This window comes from Lytechinus pictus, chromosome 17, assembly GCF_037042905.1.
Source record: "Lytechinus pictus isolate F3 Inbred chromosome 17, Lp3.0, whole genome shotgun sequence".
Taxonomy (NCBI): Eukaryota; Metazoa; Echinodermata; class Echinoidea; order Temnopleuroida; family Toxopneustidae; genus Lytechinus; species Lytechinus pictus.
Window position 1 is genome coordinate 25027268 of NC_087261.1, and position 21703 is coordinate 25048970.

At 37.5% G+C, this 21703-nt stretch overlaps 1 protein-coding gene across 1 annotated transcript; it reads left to right on the forward strand.

Moving 5' to 3' along the window:
* The first annotated feature begins 7948 nt into the window (after positions 1-7948).
* Positions 7949-21475, forward strand: LOC129280609 (neurensin-1-like). The gene is made up of 2 exons (XM_054916613.2): positions 7949-8358; positions 17522-21475. The coding sequence occupies exon 2, from the start codon at positions 18616-18618 to the stop codon at positions 19456-19458; it is 843 nt and encodes a 280-aa protein (XP_054772588.2). The 5' UTR covers positions 7949-8358; positions 17522-18615; the 3' UTR covers positions 19459-21475.
* The last annotated feature ends 228 nt before the right edge of the window (positions 21476-21703 follow it).

Genomic DNA, 21703 nt, shown 5'->3' on the forward strand with positions numbered 1-21703 from the left:
CCGAGCGCAAGCCTAATTTTTCACAAGCTTCGTCACTGCTTAAGATATGGTAATTACGCATATTGTGTGTATGTGTTTAAGTGATCATTCGATATACATGTATTATTTGCTGCTATATCATATAATTTACGTGGTGACCTACAGAGATTCAATAAAGCAACGAAGTATAAATAAATACCATGATCACTTCCCTGTTATTTTAATTTCATCACGGGTATCATGTCTGTCCACTAATGACAGTCGATGGCTTTATAAATGTGTTTCCTTGTTCTACATTAATATTTTGGTAGAAATTTTAGCTCTATAGTAAACACCTAAATATCATTTACTCGAGGAAAAAATAATATGTGCTGGAAATGTACAAGTTTGTCGTAGGTTGTTCATTTTAAGGCAGTGATAATGAAATAAAATTGCTGCATGTTCATTTTTGTTCATATATATATAAATATATATATATATATATATATATATATATATATATATATACATATACATTATAGAAAAAGTCTGCTTCGGCATATGGAATAAAATAGTCACAAATAGTTTTGAAAATAAAATCATAGATTTTAAAAGGTACATAGCACTCAGAATGAAAGGTAAAGTCACACTCTTCGTCAGTGCCCATGATGTGAATACAAAAAAAGAGAATATATATATATGTATATATGTGCCTGAGAGAAGCATACCACCGACAGAGGAACATTTCTGGTGCTCTTCGACAGAGGAAACAAGATATTGTCAATACAATTCAATCGGACGAAGCTGTTGACCAATAAGCTGTTTTCCAACATCTCGAAAGGCAATTCACTGCTACGTCGAACCACTGCATGCAACGAAAAAACGCAAGCTGAGTGGCCTGAAAGATTCCACCCATCGCCTGGTAGATGATACACCGTCGTGTAGTAACATTACTACCACGAAAAGCAACGTAGTCAATCTATCCAGCCATCACCTATCCCCGTCAGAGGAAAAGACCCTCAACCTCGGCCTGTCTTTCTGCCCTCCACAACGACTCGATAAGTTACGTCTCTGCCAGGACACTGTGGCATTCAACAGACGTGTGAAGCTCCGGGAATACTTCGCTGACAAAGATGAACTTGGTGATGCCCCTCCTCCTCAAGCTGCTAAGGCCAAGCCACCATTGTTGACGAGATCAAAATGGACCCCGCCAGCGGGAAGGAACTCGCACATCGACAATATCACCTCAACCGTCGAGCGACACCTTGACAACTTTCTTAGGGACGTCAAAGAGAATCCACCAAGTCATCAAGAGAAGGTACGAAAGAAAGCCATCAATTCGCTGAGGAACAACACCAACATCGTCATCAAGCCGGCTGACAAAGGTGGGGCGGTGGTAATCCAGGACGCCGACGATTACATCTCCGAGGCCCAACGGCAGCTCACCGACGAGGCATTCTCCTCTCCTTTGACAGAAGACCCCACACAGGAGTACCATCAGCAAGACCCACAATTTGGGGAGAATCTTAAAACTGTTACTGACTCTAGTAGTACGCTGGTGCCTGATAACCACAGGGTGAGTAAATTTTACCTGTTACCCAAGATGCACAAATTACCTCAGTTGGTTAAGAATATCTGTGGAAGCGACGAATCTGATGTACAAAAAATAGTCGAGAAATGTAGGGAGATTAAGATCATTCCCCCTGGTAGACCCATTGTCTCAAGCGTAGGTTTTTTAACAGAGCCAATGTCTAAGTATGTCGACGAAAAACTTCAGGCATTTCTACCTAATATTAATAGCTATGTGAAAGACACGACATATATTTTGAACAAGATCAAGTCTGCTCCCCTCACATCAGACTCCATACTCATAACCATGGATGTTAAGAGCCTCTATACCAACATCCCCCACGACCAAGGTGAAGAAGCCCTTCGTACATTTCTTCAAAAACAGGGTACTCCCGAGCAGGAAATTGAGGACTTGTCCTCCATGGTGGATTTCATTCTAAAACACAACTACTTTGAGTTCAATGAGAAGTATTACCTTCAGTGCAAGGGTACAGCAATGGGGACAAAAATGGCACCAGCGTATGCTAACTTGTACATGGCTGTCCTTGAAGAGGATTTTATCTCCAAATGTAGTCTCAAACCGTCATTGTACATCAGATACATCGACGACATCTTTTTGATTTGGCCCCATACCAAGGACGCTCTGGCATCGTTTCACAATGCTTTCAATGCCCACAACCCAAACATTCAATTTACCATTGAAAGCTCAAGAGAGAAAATCCACTTCCTGGATGTGAATGTTTCTAAGAATGATAATTCGTTAAAGGAGAAATATATTGATTATGAATATGGCCTTATTATATATCAGTGGAAAGGTCATGATGTGGGGATTATCATTTGGTCATTCAAAAATAACGAAAGTAATACATAAGGTGGAAATCGCCAATTAAAAGCGCTAAAATGCCTCTCCGAAATACGCCTCCCAGCGGTCTCTGAATTGACTCGAATTTGATGACGTGTATGAGTGTACGAGAGACGTGATTGGCTCTCCCACGTCAAGCTCCATTGCATGCAAAACCTGTTGCGAGGGTACTTTTTCTTCACTGTCACTATACTTCGATCACGAAATAAAAGAAAACCCAGAAGTTTATCCAGATTTTGGATTTTCAAATTGATGATTTTGAAGATGAAGAGAATGATGATGAAGTTTCTAGCTCTAGTGACGTGGATGGAGGTAAATTACGCCTATGATGATGAGTCAGACAATTCAATTTGCATGCCGATTCGCTACCAACTCATGGAGCTGATAGTGCTAGCTGCACGTACCGCGGGCCAAAATAAATTCATTAAAATGAATTCCAGCCTGACAATCTAGACAGAGTCTCTTCCCTCATTTACTCTAAAGAAGGAAAATAATGATATAACTGTACTTACAAACAAGTGAATATATCCGAATCTGAAGGCAACTCAACGAATAGCAGCAGACGATATGCACCGACGATAATCTTCACGTGTCTGGGATAAATATCATCCCCAACATGCGTAGCTCGTATGTGATTGTAAGACAGCTGTGCAACACGTGCATCTACTCTCTCAGCTCAGCCAAGGCGAGCAAGCAATGTGTGTTTGTGATGGTTTGTTTACATAAATTGGGGATGATCTTTTACATCTAATTTTAATTTACCTCAACTTTTTGCTTCTAAAAAGGTTTTATCGTAATTCAAAAATAGTACGAGGTGTTACTAAATTTTTATATAGATAAATAATTCCCCGAGTTTCGTAATTTTGTCAAAATAATGAGATAGAAATTATATCTAACAGAACGAGTGACAATTTATCCCAGCCACGTGAATTATCGTCGGTGCATATCGTCTGCTGCTATTCGTTGAGTTGATTTGCCTTCAGATTCAGATATATTCACTTGTTTGTAAGTACAGTTATATCATTATTTTCCTTCTTTAGAGTAAATGAAGGAAGAGACTCTGTCTGGATGGTCAGACTGGAATTCATTTTCATTGATTTACTTTGGCCCGCGGTACGTGCAGCTAGCACTAGCAGCTGCATGAGTTGGTTGCGAATCGGCATGCAAGTTGAATAGTCCGACTCATCATCATAGGCTTAATTTACCTCCATCCACGTCACTAGAGCTAGAAACTTTTTTACTTAAACAATTTTCTCTTCATCTTCAAAATCATCAATTTGAAAATCCTAAATCTAGATAAACTTCTGGGTTTTCTTTCATTTCGTGATCGAAGTATTCAGTGACAGTGTGGAGAAAACGTACCCTCACAACAGGTTTTGCATGCAAGTGGAGCTTGACGTGGGAGAGCCAATCACGCCTCTCGTACACTTATACACGTCATAAAAAAAAACCAATTTCGCTGACGTAATTGTGCGTGTTTGAAGTATTCAGAGAGAGAACTTTAAACTATCAATTAAGTGAGTTTCATCGGTCTCCATGATAAATGATGTACACCATCGTGTTCTTCTTATTTTCCCCTTTAATTTGATATATAATTCTTTATTTTTATGATTTTCAATATATTTCTACTTTAAGTACTAGTGTATACATCAAACCAACCGATTCCCTATTCTTATATTGAGTATAACTCATTCCATCCATCCCACACGAATAAATCGATTGTGTACAGACAACTCCTAAGGTACAAACGTATCGCATCAGACCCCAAAGTGTTTGAGGCTGACGCTGCGAACCTCGGTGAACTTTTCATCAGACGAGGCTACCCATCTAGACTTGTCCACCATGCCCTCGCCCAGGTTAGAAAAAATCAAGAGAGGATATCCTACCTGCAGAACCAAAACAAGGGACTAATGAAAGAATCCCTCTTGTTACTACGTACCATCCCCAGGCCAAAAGGTTTGACAATACCACAAAGAGGGAATGGTCTGCCAATATCAACCTAGACCTTAAACTCTCAACCGCTATGGGCGACCCTCCCCTTCACTCACAATGCCAGCCCCCAAGCCTGAGAAAGCTACTAGTAAGCAGCGAACTGCCCAAGGCTTCGCCCCAAAAAGGCAACAAAAGATGTGGCAAGCCACGATGCCAAGTGTGCACTCACGTAACCACCGACGGCACAGTAACAATTTCTCAGTCCCTTATTGTCCACCCCCCCCCTAACCACACATGTGACGCATAGAATATTCCTGTATTGCATAATGTGTACCAAATGCCCGGGGGTCACTTATATTGGTGAAACCAGCACCACATTTAGCACCAGATTCAATAATCACAAAAGCTCCATCACCAAAACAAAAATGACTTTCCTGTGGCCATCCACTTCAACCTCCCCAATCACTCTGTCAAATATATCAATGTCTGCATCTTCGGCGGAGGATACAGATCGGCAGAGGAACGGAAATGGGCTGAGCTGAGACATATCGTTAAAGGCCGCACTTTTGAAAGCGGCCTCAACAAAGATCTGTCTTGGCTCAACGCATTCACATTCTATAGATAATCATATCTTCCTCCTCTTTGCCCTAATTTCCTTAATTCAGCTATCATGTTTATTATGCTCTCTCTGTGCAATGTGCAGCGTGCGCGATCTCAGCTAGACACTCTTATTATTACGAATTTTTTTTATTGTTACGAAACTTAAATCATACTCTTTTTTATTATTACGTAACTTACGTCATTAATGATTTTTTACCCAAAAGCGCGCTATATACATTCATAACAGTATTTTGCGCACCTAGCAGCAGTTACCGCTGAGATCGCGCACGCTTTAATAAAAACAACTGTCATTTAAACTTGTCAAAATTCACGAATCTTCCCTGAAGAAGGGAGATGTCTACCGAAAATTTGGAAAGTGAATAAAATAACTTGTTGGCATTGCAAAAATTGCATTACTCGTGGATTTGTTTCGCATTTCTGATGTCTTATTATTGCCAATACGTGGAAAACCAAGATGCCTCTATATATATATATATATATACAGTGCGTCCCAGAAAAAACGAAACCGATATTTAGCGATGATTTATCCTAACTTAATAAAAAATAGAATAGACAAATTACCTACCAATGTAAAGCTTAGAATCTCCTCTTTCATCTGATATTATTTAGATTATTCCTCATTCACGCATGAGTGAGCAAAAACAATTTGAAGGAAGGATACCAAAAACTCATTTGGCGGGGGGTATATGAATTTCAAAAAGAAAATCACATGTCTTAAAAGTTCAATATCTGCTCTTTAATTTGATACCTCAATTACAGAAAATGGTCATGAAATAACAAAGTTCTGGTTATTTGAAATAAGGCTTGAATTTCCATAATTTCATTAAATAAACTGTTTTCACCGGTTTCCCACAGAAGCTATCGGATGGTTAACAAAATACTTAATGCATGGCTGATCGTAAACAAAACGGAGTGTCGAGTGAGTTTGAACGCTAGCCTGTAAAACATCTTCATTTTATGAAAGTATTGAAATTCAAGCCTTATTTCAAATAACCAGAACTTTGTTATTTCTTGACCATTTTCTGTAATTGAGGTATCAAATTAAAGAGCAGATATTGAACTTTTAAAAAATGTGGTTTTCCTTTTGAAAGCTAGATACAACCCGCCAAATGACTTTTTGGTATCCCCTCTTCAAATTGTTTTTGCTCACTCATGCGTGAATGAGAAATAATCTAATTAATATCAGATAAAAGAAGAGATTCTAAGCTTTACATTGGTAGGTCATTTGTCTATTTTATTTGTGATTAAGTTATGATAAATCATCGCTAAATCTCGGCTCGTTTTATCTGGGACGCACTGTATATATATATATATATACATTGCTTTGTACGAATTATTTCATTCAGCTTTGAATCGAGCAAGTTCGTCACAACATCCGCCAAAAACTTTAGAAGACATTTTGCAGCATACTCAACATGTTCAAGTAATAGCGAGATCGGTAAACAACAGCAGTTAAATACATATTTTTTTAAGGTAGAAATGAAAAAGGTAAAAATTCTGACAATTCTTCTGCATTTGTGTCTTAAATGTAAAAAGAGCAAATGCAATTAAAACATGCTCAACACAACGACAGAAAGTTACTTTGGCAATCACAAGAGGAATGGGGACGAGAATGATTTTGACGTTATTGTTGTTGTTGTTGCTGATGATAATGATGATGATGATGGTGATGATGGTGATGAAAGAGATGATGATGATGGTGGTGGTGGTAATGATGATGATGATGATGATGATGGTAATGATGATGATAATGATGATGATGATAATGATAATTATTATCATCATGATAACGGTGATGAAACGATAGCAAATATCATAATGACGTTACTGGTAAAAGAGTATGCCATATTTCAGTGTGTCTATAAACATGATAAACAGGGGGAAAAGGCTTTACAATTTTGAGTATTTTTTGTCATAAGGTTGCAAAAAATCACAATTACATGTACAGCAAAACATGAGGTATGTGTTTGGATAAAAATTCTTGCATTTTCTTGAATACATTATTATTTCGGAAACATGGTAAATTACTATTTCAACTTGCTTCGAAAGATTACATTTGGATGGATTCAAATTTGATTTTAATCATCATATGTTCAAACCAGGGCCCCGTCTTACAAAGAGTTACCATTGATCCAATCAATCGTAACTCTATGGAAATCCATCAATGTCATAATTTATTTTGCAGGTGCTTGTACTCAATGACTTTTGTCAGCAAAGAAAAGCACACTAAACTTGCAAGAAAAGGATGAGTACATGAATATACAGCATATTTAGAAAATATTTTGAACCAACATGCATTTCAGATGTTGAAATTGCTCGCTTTCCAAAGTTGCGATTGATCAGATCAATCGCAACTCTTTGTAAGACGGGGCCCAGGAGTTTTTTAATAAGTAAACGTAAAAAAATGAGACAGAAGGAAGAAAAAATGAAGTAAAATGATGTCTTATGTGTTTAGCAAGCAAGCGAAGAAAGAGTAATCTTGAATGATATCTTCAAAACAATCGGGGTTTTTAATGATTTATCCTATAAAATATCATTTTAGGGAAAAGATGAGGAGATTTCTAATTCTAGTAAAATGTACTATTCGAGGATATTATTGCTATTGATTTTTTTTCTAGAGGGATTCTATAAATGAAAAGTTTTGAAAGCATTTTTTTTCTGATAGGCCTTTACCCAGATTATATCAATGTAAAAAAAAAAAATTCAGGCGATCTTCTCCGTTGTCATGGTTGTCCTATTTTCTTTCTCACTAATTCCGTCATGCCCCCATTCTCTCTTTACCTATCTTTGTCTCTCTATCTCTCTCTCTCTCTCTCTCTCTCTCTCCTCCCTCCCAAACACATACACACCAACTAACACAGACATATAAACTCACACATCCACACGCTCGCATCTATGCAAGTACACACACCCCACACACAACTCGACATTTAACCTACTTCCCTCATCCTGTCTCCGTCTCTCTCATTCCCAACCAATTACGTCCTCTCGCCCATCAAATGCACCACACAAGGCGCGCGCTTTAATAAAGACACTGCGCTCCCCGTACTCAAGCAGGAGTAATCATGGTGAATCTTTACTAGTTTCCCTGGCCAGCAATCTGCGTGAACCATCCTCCGTTTCAGAGAGACAAGACGAGAGACGGGAGAAAGAGCTTGGATGATAAACATAGGGATCATTATCGTTCACTGATGCGGGCAACCATCATCCCTCGGTGCTCCGGCGTTTGATCAGCATCTGGGTAGTACAGCGCCATTGGCAGAGCGCTTTAAAATCCTCTTGGGGCAATACTAAACATCGTCTGAACGCAGAAAGAATACGGTGAACTAGCATTTGATTCATCATTAAGAGTTGTTTTAAACATCAGGCATTGCAATTTGAGGCCAGTGCATTCATAAACCGCTGATGCCGTACAGGTAAGTTTCTGTAGATCCCATTGCATTTTAATGAAGATACAATCTCAATGTGAAGGACGAACGTTCCATTATTTCAAGGTCAGGGGTAAAATCGTTGCCAATGAGGAAGTTGACTGAACCCACTCGTGTGTAATCCGTGTATAGTCACCCTCCTTATTTTACAGGCTTGTTGTTTAGTTTTATCTAAATTTATTCGCAATTTCTATGTGCATTTCTTTCACGATAAATTCATGCAGGCAGAATCGTCATTTGACTATATTCTTTCTTTTTTGTTCATTTTCAAACATCTTTTCTAAGTTTTATCTAACTTTATTCGGAATTTCTAAGTGCATTTCTTTCATGATAAATTTATGCAGGCAGAATCATCATTTGAATATGTTCTTTCCTTTTTTTTATTTTTAAATATCTTTTCTAATGTTTTATGATTCACATTTTGCTGGCAGTGGAATGAATGACGTCATAAAGCCCTATAAATGTATCTTCAAGTTCTATTTTAATCCATTTTCATTGAGCTTCGACTTTCTTAAATTTTGTGTTCTACCAACACTCCTAATTTATAGGATATAAAATGATTTAAATCAAGAGTGTCTTCGAATAGTGACGAAAGGATTATTGTATCAAAATGGATCCTAATAATACAAAGTCATTTAAATTCAGAATGACATGTAAATAAAATTGAACCCTTTCATCCATCGCCCATTTAGTTTGATCGGGCACTTGATCCAAGAAGGTGCCGTGGCCGAGTGGTCTAAGGCGATGGATTGGAGATCCGAGGAGCGGGGGGTTGATTCCCGGCTAGGCACCTCTTCCCTTTAGCCAGGCATTTTATCCACATTGCTGTTTTATCGAGCATCATATAAATGAAATTGCTATATGCATCATGAATACCGATGTATGGTCTTTTTGAGAAAAAAAGAAATAAATAAATTACATTTTGTGAAATATAGGTAAATTGATTGTGTAGAGCACATTTTAAGATTATATCCCCCACCACAGTTGTTTCTGGGCGCATGTATGAATATATTCTAGTAAAGACATGGAATAGTGATTTGTACTTTAGGGCATGTTAGAAGGATTTACCAAACCCATGAAGACGAAAGTTCGGCAAATGCAAAACATCTTTCCGAGAATCAGGTACAAAACACGTTTGTGACGAATTTAATAATCGAATTCACAATCTTCAAAGTATGCTTAATCCACCCACGCTGTGTTTACACATCGAACCTCTCTACGCAAGGCCCTCTCATCAAAATTCAATTTCCATGGAAAATGGCGGAAACATGTACCTGGTGAATTATCTCTGAATACGAAATCAGAACCCCAGATCCCGTAAAAGGTTTGAGATGGATAGCAAATATCAAAGAACAATTCTGGTTAGTTCCTGGTTAGTGTTCTGAAAGAAACACGCATGTAACATTGATCTGGATTGGTCATCGTTTTGTGGAGATTGGTTGCTAAACTGTGTCGCCGAGCGCTTGATAATTTTCTTGCAAGGTGAAATCACTTCTCAGGTAAGTGCGTCTGGCCACCTGAGGCAATTCCACTTTTGATGGAAATTCGGCTACGTACGGTTTTATCACGAAATGGGTATATGAACTGGTTTAATTTATTGTAATAATGGCCAGCACCTGATAAGATTGGCCAACGGTATAACCATTTTATCATTCAAGAATTCATTGCATATTTGGGGATATGAAGTTCTCTTCACGCCATTTCTTGATATCGCATACTAAGTATATCGTTTACCTGCACCTATGCTATATCATGACATCAACCGATTTTCACATTTGCCTTTACATTTCCTGAAAATGATTGAATATACAAATTGCTTAAGGAGTGAAAGTATGAAGACTGCAAAGATACTTAACTCATCGTTTTGTGTTTTATTTTATCACCAGTAAATGGGCACATTCGGCTACTAGGTCACCAACGAACCCACATTAAGCAATGCACGAACTTATTTACAACCCTTTATAGGCTCTAAACCCCCCCCCCCTCTTAACAAGCTATGCTTTTCATGATAGAAGTTCCTATTTCATTTCAAAGTGTTGTATTACATTTCGTCTTCTTTGGCATTTTTTGTTGAACTTGAAATGTAATAAACCCCTTATATCAATAAACCCTTCTTTGACTGAAAAACTTTAGCTGGCTTTGACTGTAGAGCGGGTTTTTGTGTGTCGCCTTCGGGGACACCTTTACCGTATTGGTGTACAACCCGAACTTGCTATATAATTGCACCCAACTTGAATGTGCAATGCAGAACACAACAACCTCTCACCGGAATCTTGGTTCTGTACTCACAAGAACCCTCGGAGATACCTTAATCGATCGTTAGAAGAACAGTGTCTCACTTTGCTCAAAGTGACGTTGAACATGTTGAACATGAGGAAGTCCCTGAATTATTCATCGGAGCTAAGGCTACATCTTGCTGAATTTCAAGCACAATTAATTTCACTTAGGCTTTAATTTGAACTCGCAATTAACCAATTTGCAATCGGTTGACTGTGATGCATTTTATATGCATGTATCATGACTGTCATCGCATTAACCTACATGTATCATGGTGTGCATGCCCGGACAATGTGTTTACGCATGAATATTTTATCATGTCATTCTTTCGCGCTGATAAAGCTAATACCTTCTAGTTCAAAAAATAATGTTGATTTTAATTCAATTCCTCCTTGTTCACATCCTAGGAAATTGAATCTGACATTTCCATATAGCTTTACATAGATATGAATGGATCATTTTCCTCAGATTTTTTATTATGATCCCATTTTGACCTTTCCCTTGTCAGGGTCAATTGTAACAGGAATAGCTTTGGAATACCCAAGAAAATATATCGTAATGTTGTTGTCACCTTTACATAAACCTGAACTTAGATTCACGAGTGCATCTTTTTGTTAACCTAAATATAAGACATATGTTTAAACTATTAAAATCAATATTTTTTAGATGAAAACATGAACACGTATTGGTAAAATAATCCCACATGACTACACTCGTTCGAAGAATCAATCGTGGAGATACACTCTACCTATAATGTGGTAATCATGGAAGACCGTGTCCAATTATGCAGATAGTCTCTACGTCAAGGACTAAAATGTCTCTATCCATAACTGTCATATCTGTATGATTGTACCGTAGTTATAACATCAGGGCAACGGTGGTATTTTTTAAATCGTGTTACTGGAATCGCCACTCGATGAATCAGAAAAAACGGCATGTTGGCAAAGTTCGCTTTAAAAGATACACCAATCATGCCAACAATTATCGTGATTCTTGTGATTGAAAAAGTCTCGACATTTCCCTGATCCACTCAAGTAAGGTTTCGCTTCGAAACGGGGGCCAATATCAAACACTACTCCATGCAATATTCCCAATCTATTTCTAATTTATTGTCATGTATATCTCGTAAACCTTTGGGGAGTTGGGAGCAACGAATTACATAGATGCACGTTGCCATGGGCCCGAGATGGAGGTCGCGGTCGAAGAGAAATTTAATGAATATTGATTCAACCCCCTCAAAAGGAGCAAATGCCAATATTGTAATAAGAAAACACATGAAGTAAAAGCAATTTGGAGGATTTAGGGATAAATGGGGACCCGTAGGGGATGTTGCCATGTTCACCTTGGATAGTCATGTGAGGTGAATAAAATGCAGCTGAGCAGAGTAATGGATGATAGTTCTAGATTTTTTTAAGGATGAACAGTGTGTGTTTATCCAGACTCTATTTTCATCGCTTCAGATAGATACCGTCCATCACAGAGTTGTGCTTTGATATGAAATGGATCGTAAATGAGGCGATGCCTTTAGTAAATAGTTTAGCTATACATTTATATATTAAAAAAACGTTTAAGCATTAATCTGAGCCAAAACACTGAATTTAGGCCAACACAAACCGAATGACTGTTCTCCGTCATTTGTAATCCCAAACTCATTTTCCTCCCCACCCCTCTACTCTACATACACATAAACAAACACCCTTCTTAACACACACACATACAAACGTAAACCCACCCACGCTCGCGCACGCACAATCTCACACACTCACTTCAAGCCAATCAAGTTTACAAATCTGCTTTTATCTTAATATCTCTGGAGTAACGCATGGTCGTGTGTATCCAGAGGGCTAACGTGTGTAATTAGATCCACAACCCTTAATTTTGTCATGTACACATCCTCTATGTATTTTTTTTCAAATTTATCTTCTGTGAAATGCCTATGAGTCCCGGGTGTCATATTAGGAAGTTTTCGCAAACACTACGGTAACGGATTCAAGAACACTCTAAATATATTGGAATTGTCCGTCAACTGACAAAGAACATGCGGGTTGTATTTGTCGAAAATGGGTGAACCGGAACAACAGCTACGTCCTAAGTTTCGGTGCTGACGAACAAAAAATACAAATAAGTCGGGTTTTTTTTTTTTTGCAGAGGCTACGACGGAACTGCTGTTTTGATTCACCAATGTTCGACTAAAACTTCTTAGGTGTACTTTGTCATGCAGGATATATATGACAATACGTTTTCTATGTTTTTTAATCAGTCGTGCATCGCCGAAGCGATAAATCCCAATTGTTGAAGTTTCTCGTGTCTTATTTGAACATTAGTACATGTGTGTGTAATTTGATTTGCATTTTACATGTATTATGAATTTAAAAACGACAAGTCCGCCTCTTTGCCAAATCGCGGTAAACATGGAATATTGTTGCTTATACATGTTCCCATCTTGTGTGTAATTTGTATGCCGGAATTTTCCATAAAAAATTGCCAATTGCCAGAAATTATTTAATTTTTCTTGTTTTACTCGAAATGGACTATCATAGGCTTGAGTCGTTGTTGTACTTATATAGTCATACACACATACTATATGTGAGTTTAGCTTAATCAAATGTAGCTAAGCTTTTAATTGAATGTCCCTCTTATCATTGGAACTGTATTAAAGCTTATTATCATGGTTTTCTTCCCCTTTAAATATGGAGGAACGTTAACTGGTCGTCGCAGATTAATTACTTTGCCCCAGTCGCTTTTAATATCCGCCCTCATGAGATCGAAGTCATATTTGCTTTATTCGGTGGCGCTTTGTCCTGATGTTAGTATCCCCCTGATATTTTAGAACAAACAAAAGTAGTTTTCTAATCAAAAGGTCTCCTCTTTTTATGTACCCAGTGATATACTTTTTCGTGATTTTTTTTTGTGATTTGATTTTCAGCTTGATCAGGGTTAATGAATTATCATATAACAAACAACGATTGTGACCATTCTTGTGGCTCATTTCTATTAATATTAAAAATTACACTTGACCCATCACTGTTGTTGATTTTAGTAATACCTACCAAACTATTTATTTTCTTCTATCCCACCAAAGTCAGTACTCCCCGAACCCTACACGAGTATCCTCTACTCCTTTTCTCATTCTCTCCCCTCCCCCCTCTCTCTCATACACACACACAATACATATGACCTTATTCGCAAATAGTTATTCCTAGGGGACGAGACGCGTAAAAAAATCGGAGAAACTAGAAAAAGCGAAGCGACCGAACTTGCCATAGGGGCGCTTTTAACATTCAAAAGTGCAATTGAAGGATTTTACTAAAAAAAATTTCAGTTAAAAAATGTAAGTTTTCAAAATTACTAAGAAAGAACTGCCCCTGCCTCCTCCCCACTGCATACGACAATGCTCTCTCTTTCTTTCTTTTTATCTCTCTCTCTTTCTCTCTCTGTTTCTTCTTCTTCTCCTTCTCCTTTCTCTTCATCTATCTATACTCGATTACCTATTTGCAACTTGCAAATAATCCATCCTTCATCTTAGAACATAATGACCATTTCAATTTTCATTCCTTCGTTGTCAATGACAGAATTTCTTCTTTACTTATAGTTCTTCCTCCTACATGTACGTCAACAAATCTCTTGAAATTTGGTAAAAATTAACCTATCCGTTTTATATGCTTCTCCTTTCAATTCTTCTTATTTTTATATTCGCTATTACCTTTTTTTCTTCTTTGTCTACTTCTTTACCATTCTCCTTTTTGATTTCTCGTTCTTGCTTCTTCAATTTTCTAAATTCAATTCAAAATTTATTTCAATCAATCAGTCATGAAAATACAGGTATATACACATTTTAGAAAAACATGGGATTGGGAACCCCTGGAAGTCTTTATTTAAAAAAACTTGTAGGAGGGGTACCACCATGATACAATTAAATACAAATAAATATGCAACATACATAAAGAGTAAACAACAAATAACATGGAAATGTGATGCAAAAAAAACGGGTTCATTTATTTTAATCCTTCCATTTACCTTCACCCCTTTATTTCTCACATCATTCCCATGTTAACTCTATAAAAACTTTTCCTCTTTTCTTTTATTCTCATCTTCCCCCACGACACTGGTACATACTGAGACACCCCAGTCTGATTGACAGTTTCTTATATTCAGGCATGCATTATATTTTTTTAAGAAACAGCTTTCAAAATTCTAACTTGCATAAAAGAAAAAAAAAATATATTTTTACAGGGGGAATGCACGTTTTTTTTCGCCCAATATTAAGGGGTAAAATCGTTAAAAACACTAAAATCCTAATGTAATGGTTACGATAGCTTACATACCTCAAAGGTATACTAGCATGAACATTGGAAAGACAGAGTTGCCAGGAATATTCTGTGCAGACACTGTTAATTTATTGCAACTTGCTGCTAGACTTTTCGCCGCCACTTTACTGGTTACTCTTAAAAGCTAAATTTCACTGGGTTTTTTTAACGGTATTTTCATTGTAAAAATTGTACCCAAAAATACTGCTTCTCTCGTAAAAATACGGTGTTTTTTAACAATATGAAATTAGTTCAATTGTCGAAAACTATTTAAAAAAATACGATTTTCTTTCACGGTTTCTCCATACCTGTGTAGGATGTTTATCCTTCCTTTTGCAAGGGGCTGCAGATTTCCCCTATTCCTTCCTCTCTCGCTCTTACCAGGTAGGCAGGCCCCCATGTGTCCACTTCTCCAATTCCGGCCATGTCCTAACCGTCATGGCCGTTGACAATCAAACAAGTCAGTTACCTTCAGTACTTAGTTATTATGGCTTTAGAGTTTCTGTTAGCTTTGATTCCCATGGACCTCACCATAATGGATTTCTCATGACACCTGAGCTGAGTAATAATTGCTGTGAAATAAGACTGGAGACGTTTTCTGAGTGAACTCAAGGACTCAATTTTCCTCGATAAAGAGAGATTCAGCTTCTCGGGATAATGAAGCTATTAGAGTCTGTGGAGGATATGCTACGTTATCAAAAGGAGTTGATCGTAGCCCAATGCCTCATGCAGCCACACCATCGAATCCATCTCCTAATCAACCGATAATATATAATTGGTCTTAACGTAGTAGCTTTTGTTTGTCTGGAGTCCGTTTCGACGGTGTGGCTTGGTCATAAGCAATGAAGCTGTCGTGCATGATGTTCGAAAACATATATTAGAGGATCCATCAGCAATACCAAAAAGAAAAATGGGGATTTATTTTTAAATGATAATGGCCATGAGATCCATTTTCAAACACGTTGCATGGGTTGCAATAGAAACATAGACCTATATCAAATATGGGATTTTATAAAACGCAGTTTACTGTATGAACCTTATAGTACATGCTTAGTAGTCTAAACCATCACTTGTGTGTACATTATTTGTAACTGAAGTGACTGTTATGACGTTTATTCTGCTTTTTATATTACTTTTGTTTATATGTTTGTTGTTATGTTTATTATCTGAAAATTGAAAATGAAATAAATTGAAATTGAAATTTGAAATTGAAAAATGTAATGTACCCTTTAAGCCTTTATGAACGCTATACTCTTCTCTGAATATTCAGAATGAAAAGGATGGTGTACGCAATGCAAATTCCTTTTCTCTTCTCTCTCTCTGAATTTCGCTGACCCTTCAGAGAAATCTTCCACGTCTGCATACCACACTAAAAATGAACACACTTTGAGAAATGTCATATCGTACTGTCAGACCTTGTCTATCAGTTTATACGCTCATTGTATGGCGTTTTAGGCTCCAAGGCCGCATCTAAAAGCATGGGCAATTCGTGAGTATTCGTAAATATTCCCTTTTAGGTAATAAATGCGACATGTACTACTTCACCTGTCTTCTCTCTCCTAAGAAATATGTGGGAGGATACATTAGAGAATGATCTGGATAACGTTTATGTGTATTTAAATGATATAAGAACTTCTGTAATTCTTAATGGAATGAATGTTTCATTTTTTTCTCATTTCTTTTCAGAGTAGTATTAAAAACGTTAATTTCTGGAAATTCATTTCTGGTTATACAAGATGTACTAAATGGTCGTTACTCTGTATATCATAAGGCACCCTGAAGCGGGGGCGACATGTCTAGAATTATATGTTCCAAGTTCTTCTGCCATTTTCAGTGCGATAATTATTTGTCTGGTTTTATATTTTAATACGCCAAAATGCATTATTAAATCATACAGGATATACATGCCTCAAAATTTGATGTCTCAGATAAAGTTTATAGCATAGGCCAGACGCGGATATTTGGAGTAAGTGAATATAAATCACTCGAATGAAACCGACTCCTCATCAACCGATATCACGTCATAATAGTTTTGGACAGTCTTTAGTTGATTTACTTGGTAATATTACCCAAAATGATCTACGTTGTAGAGGAATCAAGCTGTGGAATGATTTAAATAATGATATTAAACAAAGTAAAACCCTCAATAAGTTTTAAAAACTTTTGAATGTTGAATTTTTCTCTCAGTATAAAAACTCCTGCCAATAGCACACTGTAGGTCATTATGATTTATAATTATTACTTAAAAAAAATGTACTTCAATGTTATTTGTTGTTCACTCTTTATGTATGTCTTATATTTATTTGTATATAATTGTATCATGGTGATGCCCCACCCACAAATTTTTTAAATGAATACTTCCAGGGGCTCCCAATCCCATTTTTGATCTAATTTGTATATACCTGTATTTTTTATGATTGATTGATTGAAATAAACTTTGAATTGAATTGAATTTAATATGTGAATGCATACCGTGTATCAAATGGTTGGTAATAACCTCGAAGACGAAATATCCTGTCTCTGTAATTCACCATTCCTATTCCTTCTCTTCCCCTCATTGATTGCAGATCTCCATTCACACATCTTTCCGGGATGCACTGCTGGTCGTTAATCATCCTCACTATTGATCAGGACGATACTTACGTCATCCACCCTCGCACTTCCAGAAAACGAGCCGCACATCATCCTTTAAGCATACACCACCTGAAGCCGTCTGCATCAAAACGACTCTGAAATAACTGTGGTCTGACTAAGACACTATAGAAGGAGGAAGACTGTGGTTTATCTCTACACAAGTGAATTGATTTACGAAAAGGACTGACGTAAAGGGATAGAAAAACGATGTATTTATCGTCTGCTTGTAGTGCTTTATGAAATTGGCGCCTCGACACATCAGAAGTAGGATTGCCGCTTCATCGTGTGTCATATGATAACAAGCTACCTTAGTTATAGAAAGCTAGTCTCATTCTGAAAAAAAAACTGACCTCGAACATGCTGAATACTTCGTCATTCATCTCCTTACAATACTTTCGGATGTGGTGAGAGCATTCGAAATGAGAGCACTGTATCCTTCCCGGATCTACTTTCCATGTGTGATTGTTCTTCATGAGAGTAGAAGCCATTTACCATTACATTATGCGTTCTACCGGGTTTCAGATTAATACAAATTGTAATTTCGTGATCTAAAACGATTCTCTTCGATTGCTATAGGAGTTGTGTATGATTGCTTTTCTTCATATTCATCAATCTACCTAGATATGATTGAAGCTTGATTATGCTGATACTATATTCAACGTTAAGGTATTACCATGGTGCTTGATGCAACTTAAGTGCAGAATTAGCAATTACTTAACTGGAATTTATTTGTGATTACTTGACCAGAAGCAAGGCCTCACTAACCATATTTCAAGTGCCATCTCTTGTGTACGTCACTCACTGATGTCATTTTGCTCGCTGGAACATAATTTGAAATTCTGAATTGATTTGTAGGCAACCCACGCAAGAACGGTGTGTGATTTTTTCTTTTTCAAAATATCTTGCTTCGCAGGATACATCGATTCATTCAAAATATTATTCCGTGCCTTTGTATTTTCAGTTTGGATTAACTGCGGAATATAGGAAATTTTCTTCTAAGTGGAAACAACCAAATTAAATAGTCAAGATGGAAGGCCACGACGAAAGTAGCAAAGATAGTCCGGGAACATCCCTTGGCGATGAAAGCAGCGGATCGCATGGTCCAAACAAAGCCCCGCGACATGTGCCTTCAACGTCAAAGGAAAGTCCAGTTGTAGCTAGACGGAAGATAACACGCCCACCACGTCTTGAGAGCGTGTCAGAGAGCGAAGTCAGCTCAAATGTCGAATCCCCGTCGTCAAGTTCAGAGTGGGGTGTCAGGTCCTACCTTCATAATTTCTACGAGCCCGAGAGAGGGATGCGAAGCAAGGATGATCTGTTCCTTGGGGCTGATCACCAATCATCCATGAAGGACAGTCGCCATGATTCCTGCTCTACTCAGTGTTGGAGAAGACGGTGTGCCTGTGCTGCACATTGGTGGAAAGCGGGCGTTTTTGTCGGTGTGAATATTCTAATCCTAGCGGTGCTTGCTCTGTTGATTGGTTACCTGGTAAAACCAAGACAGGATATTGTGGACTATCGGGCTGACGTCGCCGTGGTAGATCAGGAGGATGCAGCATTCAATCGCAAACTCGAAGCAGCGAAACTCGCAGGGCTTATCATGCTGTGTGTTGGAGGATTCATTGTCGCTATCTCTCTGCTGATTCCTAGTGTGCTAACCTCTTCGTCCGAAAGTGCCGGGCATCCAAGCGGGATAAATATTGATCCTGATGACAACTTCCCACCGTACCTGCCCTTGAAGACTACAGACGACCCAACGGCCGAAGATGGGATACCTTATACTTCCGAACTGTCCAACGTGCAACCGCAAAGGTCAGGGACAGAATCAGTAGTAGCCGGTAAAGGAATGATTAAAGTTCAGGCCAGTTGAAACTTTGCTGTATTGCGAAAGCTGAAACAGGCCTATGCGGCTAAGAATTAAGTTAAGTTGTAAGTAAAAAATTGCTGTCATTACGACGAAGCATTGGAATTGGTCAGAGGTTCCCAGAATGTTCAAAACATTCCTTTAAAGTATACATGTATTCTTCATTTCATTATGAAAATAATTTCATAACTCAGAGTGAACTGGAAATTTGTACAATCGCTTTTATACAGTATTATTCTTTAAACCATAACGTATTATTGAATTCGAAGTGTTTTAAAATTGTTGGTAATGTACCATGACTTGGGTTGATTTAGCAAAACTTTGGAAAAAATTTTGAAGGATCTTAATGTATTCACATATTGAATTAAAATCATTATGTTGGCATATGCTTACGCCAGTTGTAACGTTTGGCTGAATGCAAAACAATGTCGATGGTTTACAGGTTTTTCCCTAAGCAGAGGCAAACGGTTTTTTATTAAAGTTTGTGCAAAAGAAATGCACGCAATCCCATAAAAATAATGTTCTGAAAATATTTTTCTGTTCATGTACCCAAAAGTAAGCACGAGGTTATGCGCAAGTACATAAAAGGGAAAACAACAGACGATTCAGATAGGTGTTGAGACATTTAATAAATCATACTGGCGATGCTTATTCCAAAATGTCGACATCAAACGCGAATCAGAAGATAGTGAATACTGAAGCTGACAGTAAAAAAATAAAAGGTGTCGATATTTTAGAGGTTGCTCGAAAATGTGTTTCAGAGCATACATGTACGTTCTTCTTACTGATCATGTTAGACTTTAAGAAAGATCGTGTGGTATTGATGGGAAGCAAAGAAAGTATTACTAAAAATGAGGACAGCATGTGATCCTGTCTCCATCAACATATCTCCCACGATATATTGAGTCAAGTCCAAACTGTCGCTCAAGACAAAGCGAACACTTATATTCACGAAGCAAAGCATTTTCATAAGTAGCTTATATTTACTTTTTGCTTCCAACTCACCTCAAGCGAGCATTTGATTTTGGTTTCAACAATAAGAACCATGTTGGTGTGAACATTGTAAGAGAAATGCAATTAATCTAATCATAGATGGGGCATTTATATCAAACAAATATATCATATTTCAAGCAAAAGGTTATCAAACACCGGTGGCTAAAAGGGTTTCATTTGCAACTTCTTATGAGTACAGCGCAATGTTCACTGGTCCATTGTTAAAAGGGACAATCATCAATTTAATGGTCTTTTTGACAATTAGTGTGATTGTTCAGATGGCATAATGTTTCTTTAATTAGACCCCCTAGGATTTTTTTTGTGCAACTCGAACACCGTCCATAGAAGATAATTTCATCATCAAGTGGCTTGTTGCCATGGATGGGAGTCAAGTTGATGAATCCTACGGGCGGGTGCCTCTCGGGAAACGTTTAATGAAGAAAATAGTCATGGATTTTCACTTAATAATCTGCTCTGAGCCAATCAGATACACAGATTAAAGTAGCTTATAACAGTTTTCTGTGCACATGATTGACTCTTTCATCTGTTCCATGAAGTACTCTCTATGCCTATTATGTGCTATGATATACACCAGTATTGATTTATTGATTGTTAGAGCAGAGATTCTGTTACTGAGGTCCACGGATTGAATGGAATGACTGGACAATAAGATGAAGATGTGATTATGAAAGGGCATCGCTTTTGCTACCTTTACACCAACGACCAATGGGAGCACTTTCTCATTGGAAATAACGTTATAGCTTATCATTCAGTTTCGTTAGTGTGAGTGATCTGTTATTGCGAATGGTCGATACAATTACTTAAATAAAAAGGAATCCACGAAGTAATGACTGTTTTATTTCTAACAAAACTGCTACGATCTTTTTATTTCAAAATTTGTAGTAAAAAAAAAATCTTATTTCTATACCTACGGGGATTCCAAATTTTACAAGAAGGTAATGTGATTTAGGTACTGGCAATCACTTTATTTCTGCAAATAAATAGAATGACTAAACTGTCATCTATTTAAACACTTAAAATGTTCATTGTGTTGGGTAATGTATGTTGGTAAATATATATTCATATATTCTGGGCAATTATTATCCGATCGAGCAAATTCATTACCCAATTATTAGTTTTTATATCCCAAGTCGGGCAGATTTTAACCAATATTTGTGTGGGCAGTATGTTGCCCAGGGTTGGTTAATAGTTGGACATTTTTTTCAGTGCACATAAGCTTCTCTTAAGGTTGTATATT

Excerpts from the sequence above, each read along its gene's own strand:
- LOC129280609 (XM_054916613.2), top strand. The coding sequence starts at position 18,616 with ATGGAAGGCCACGACGAAAGTAGCAAAGATAGTCCGGGAACATCCCTT.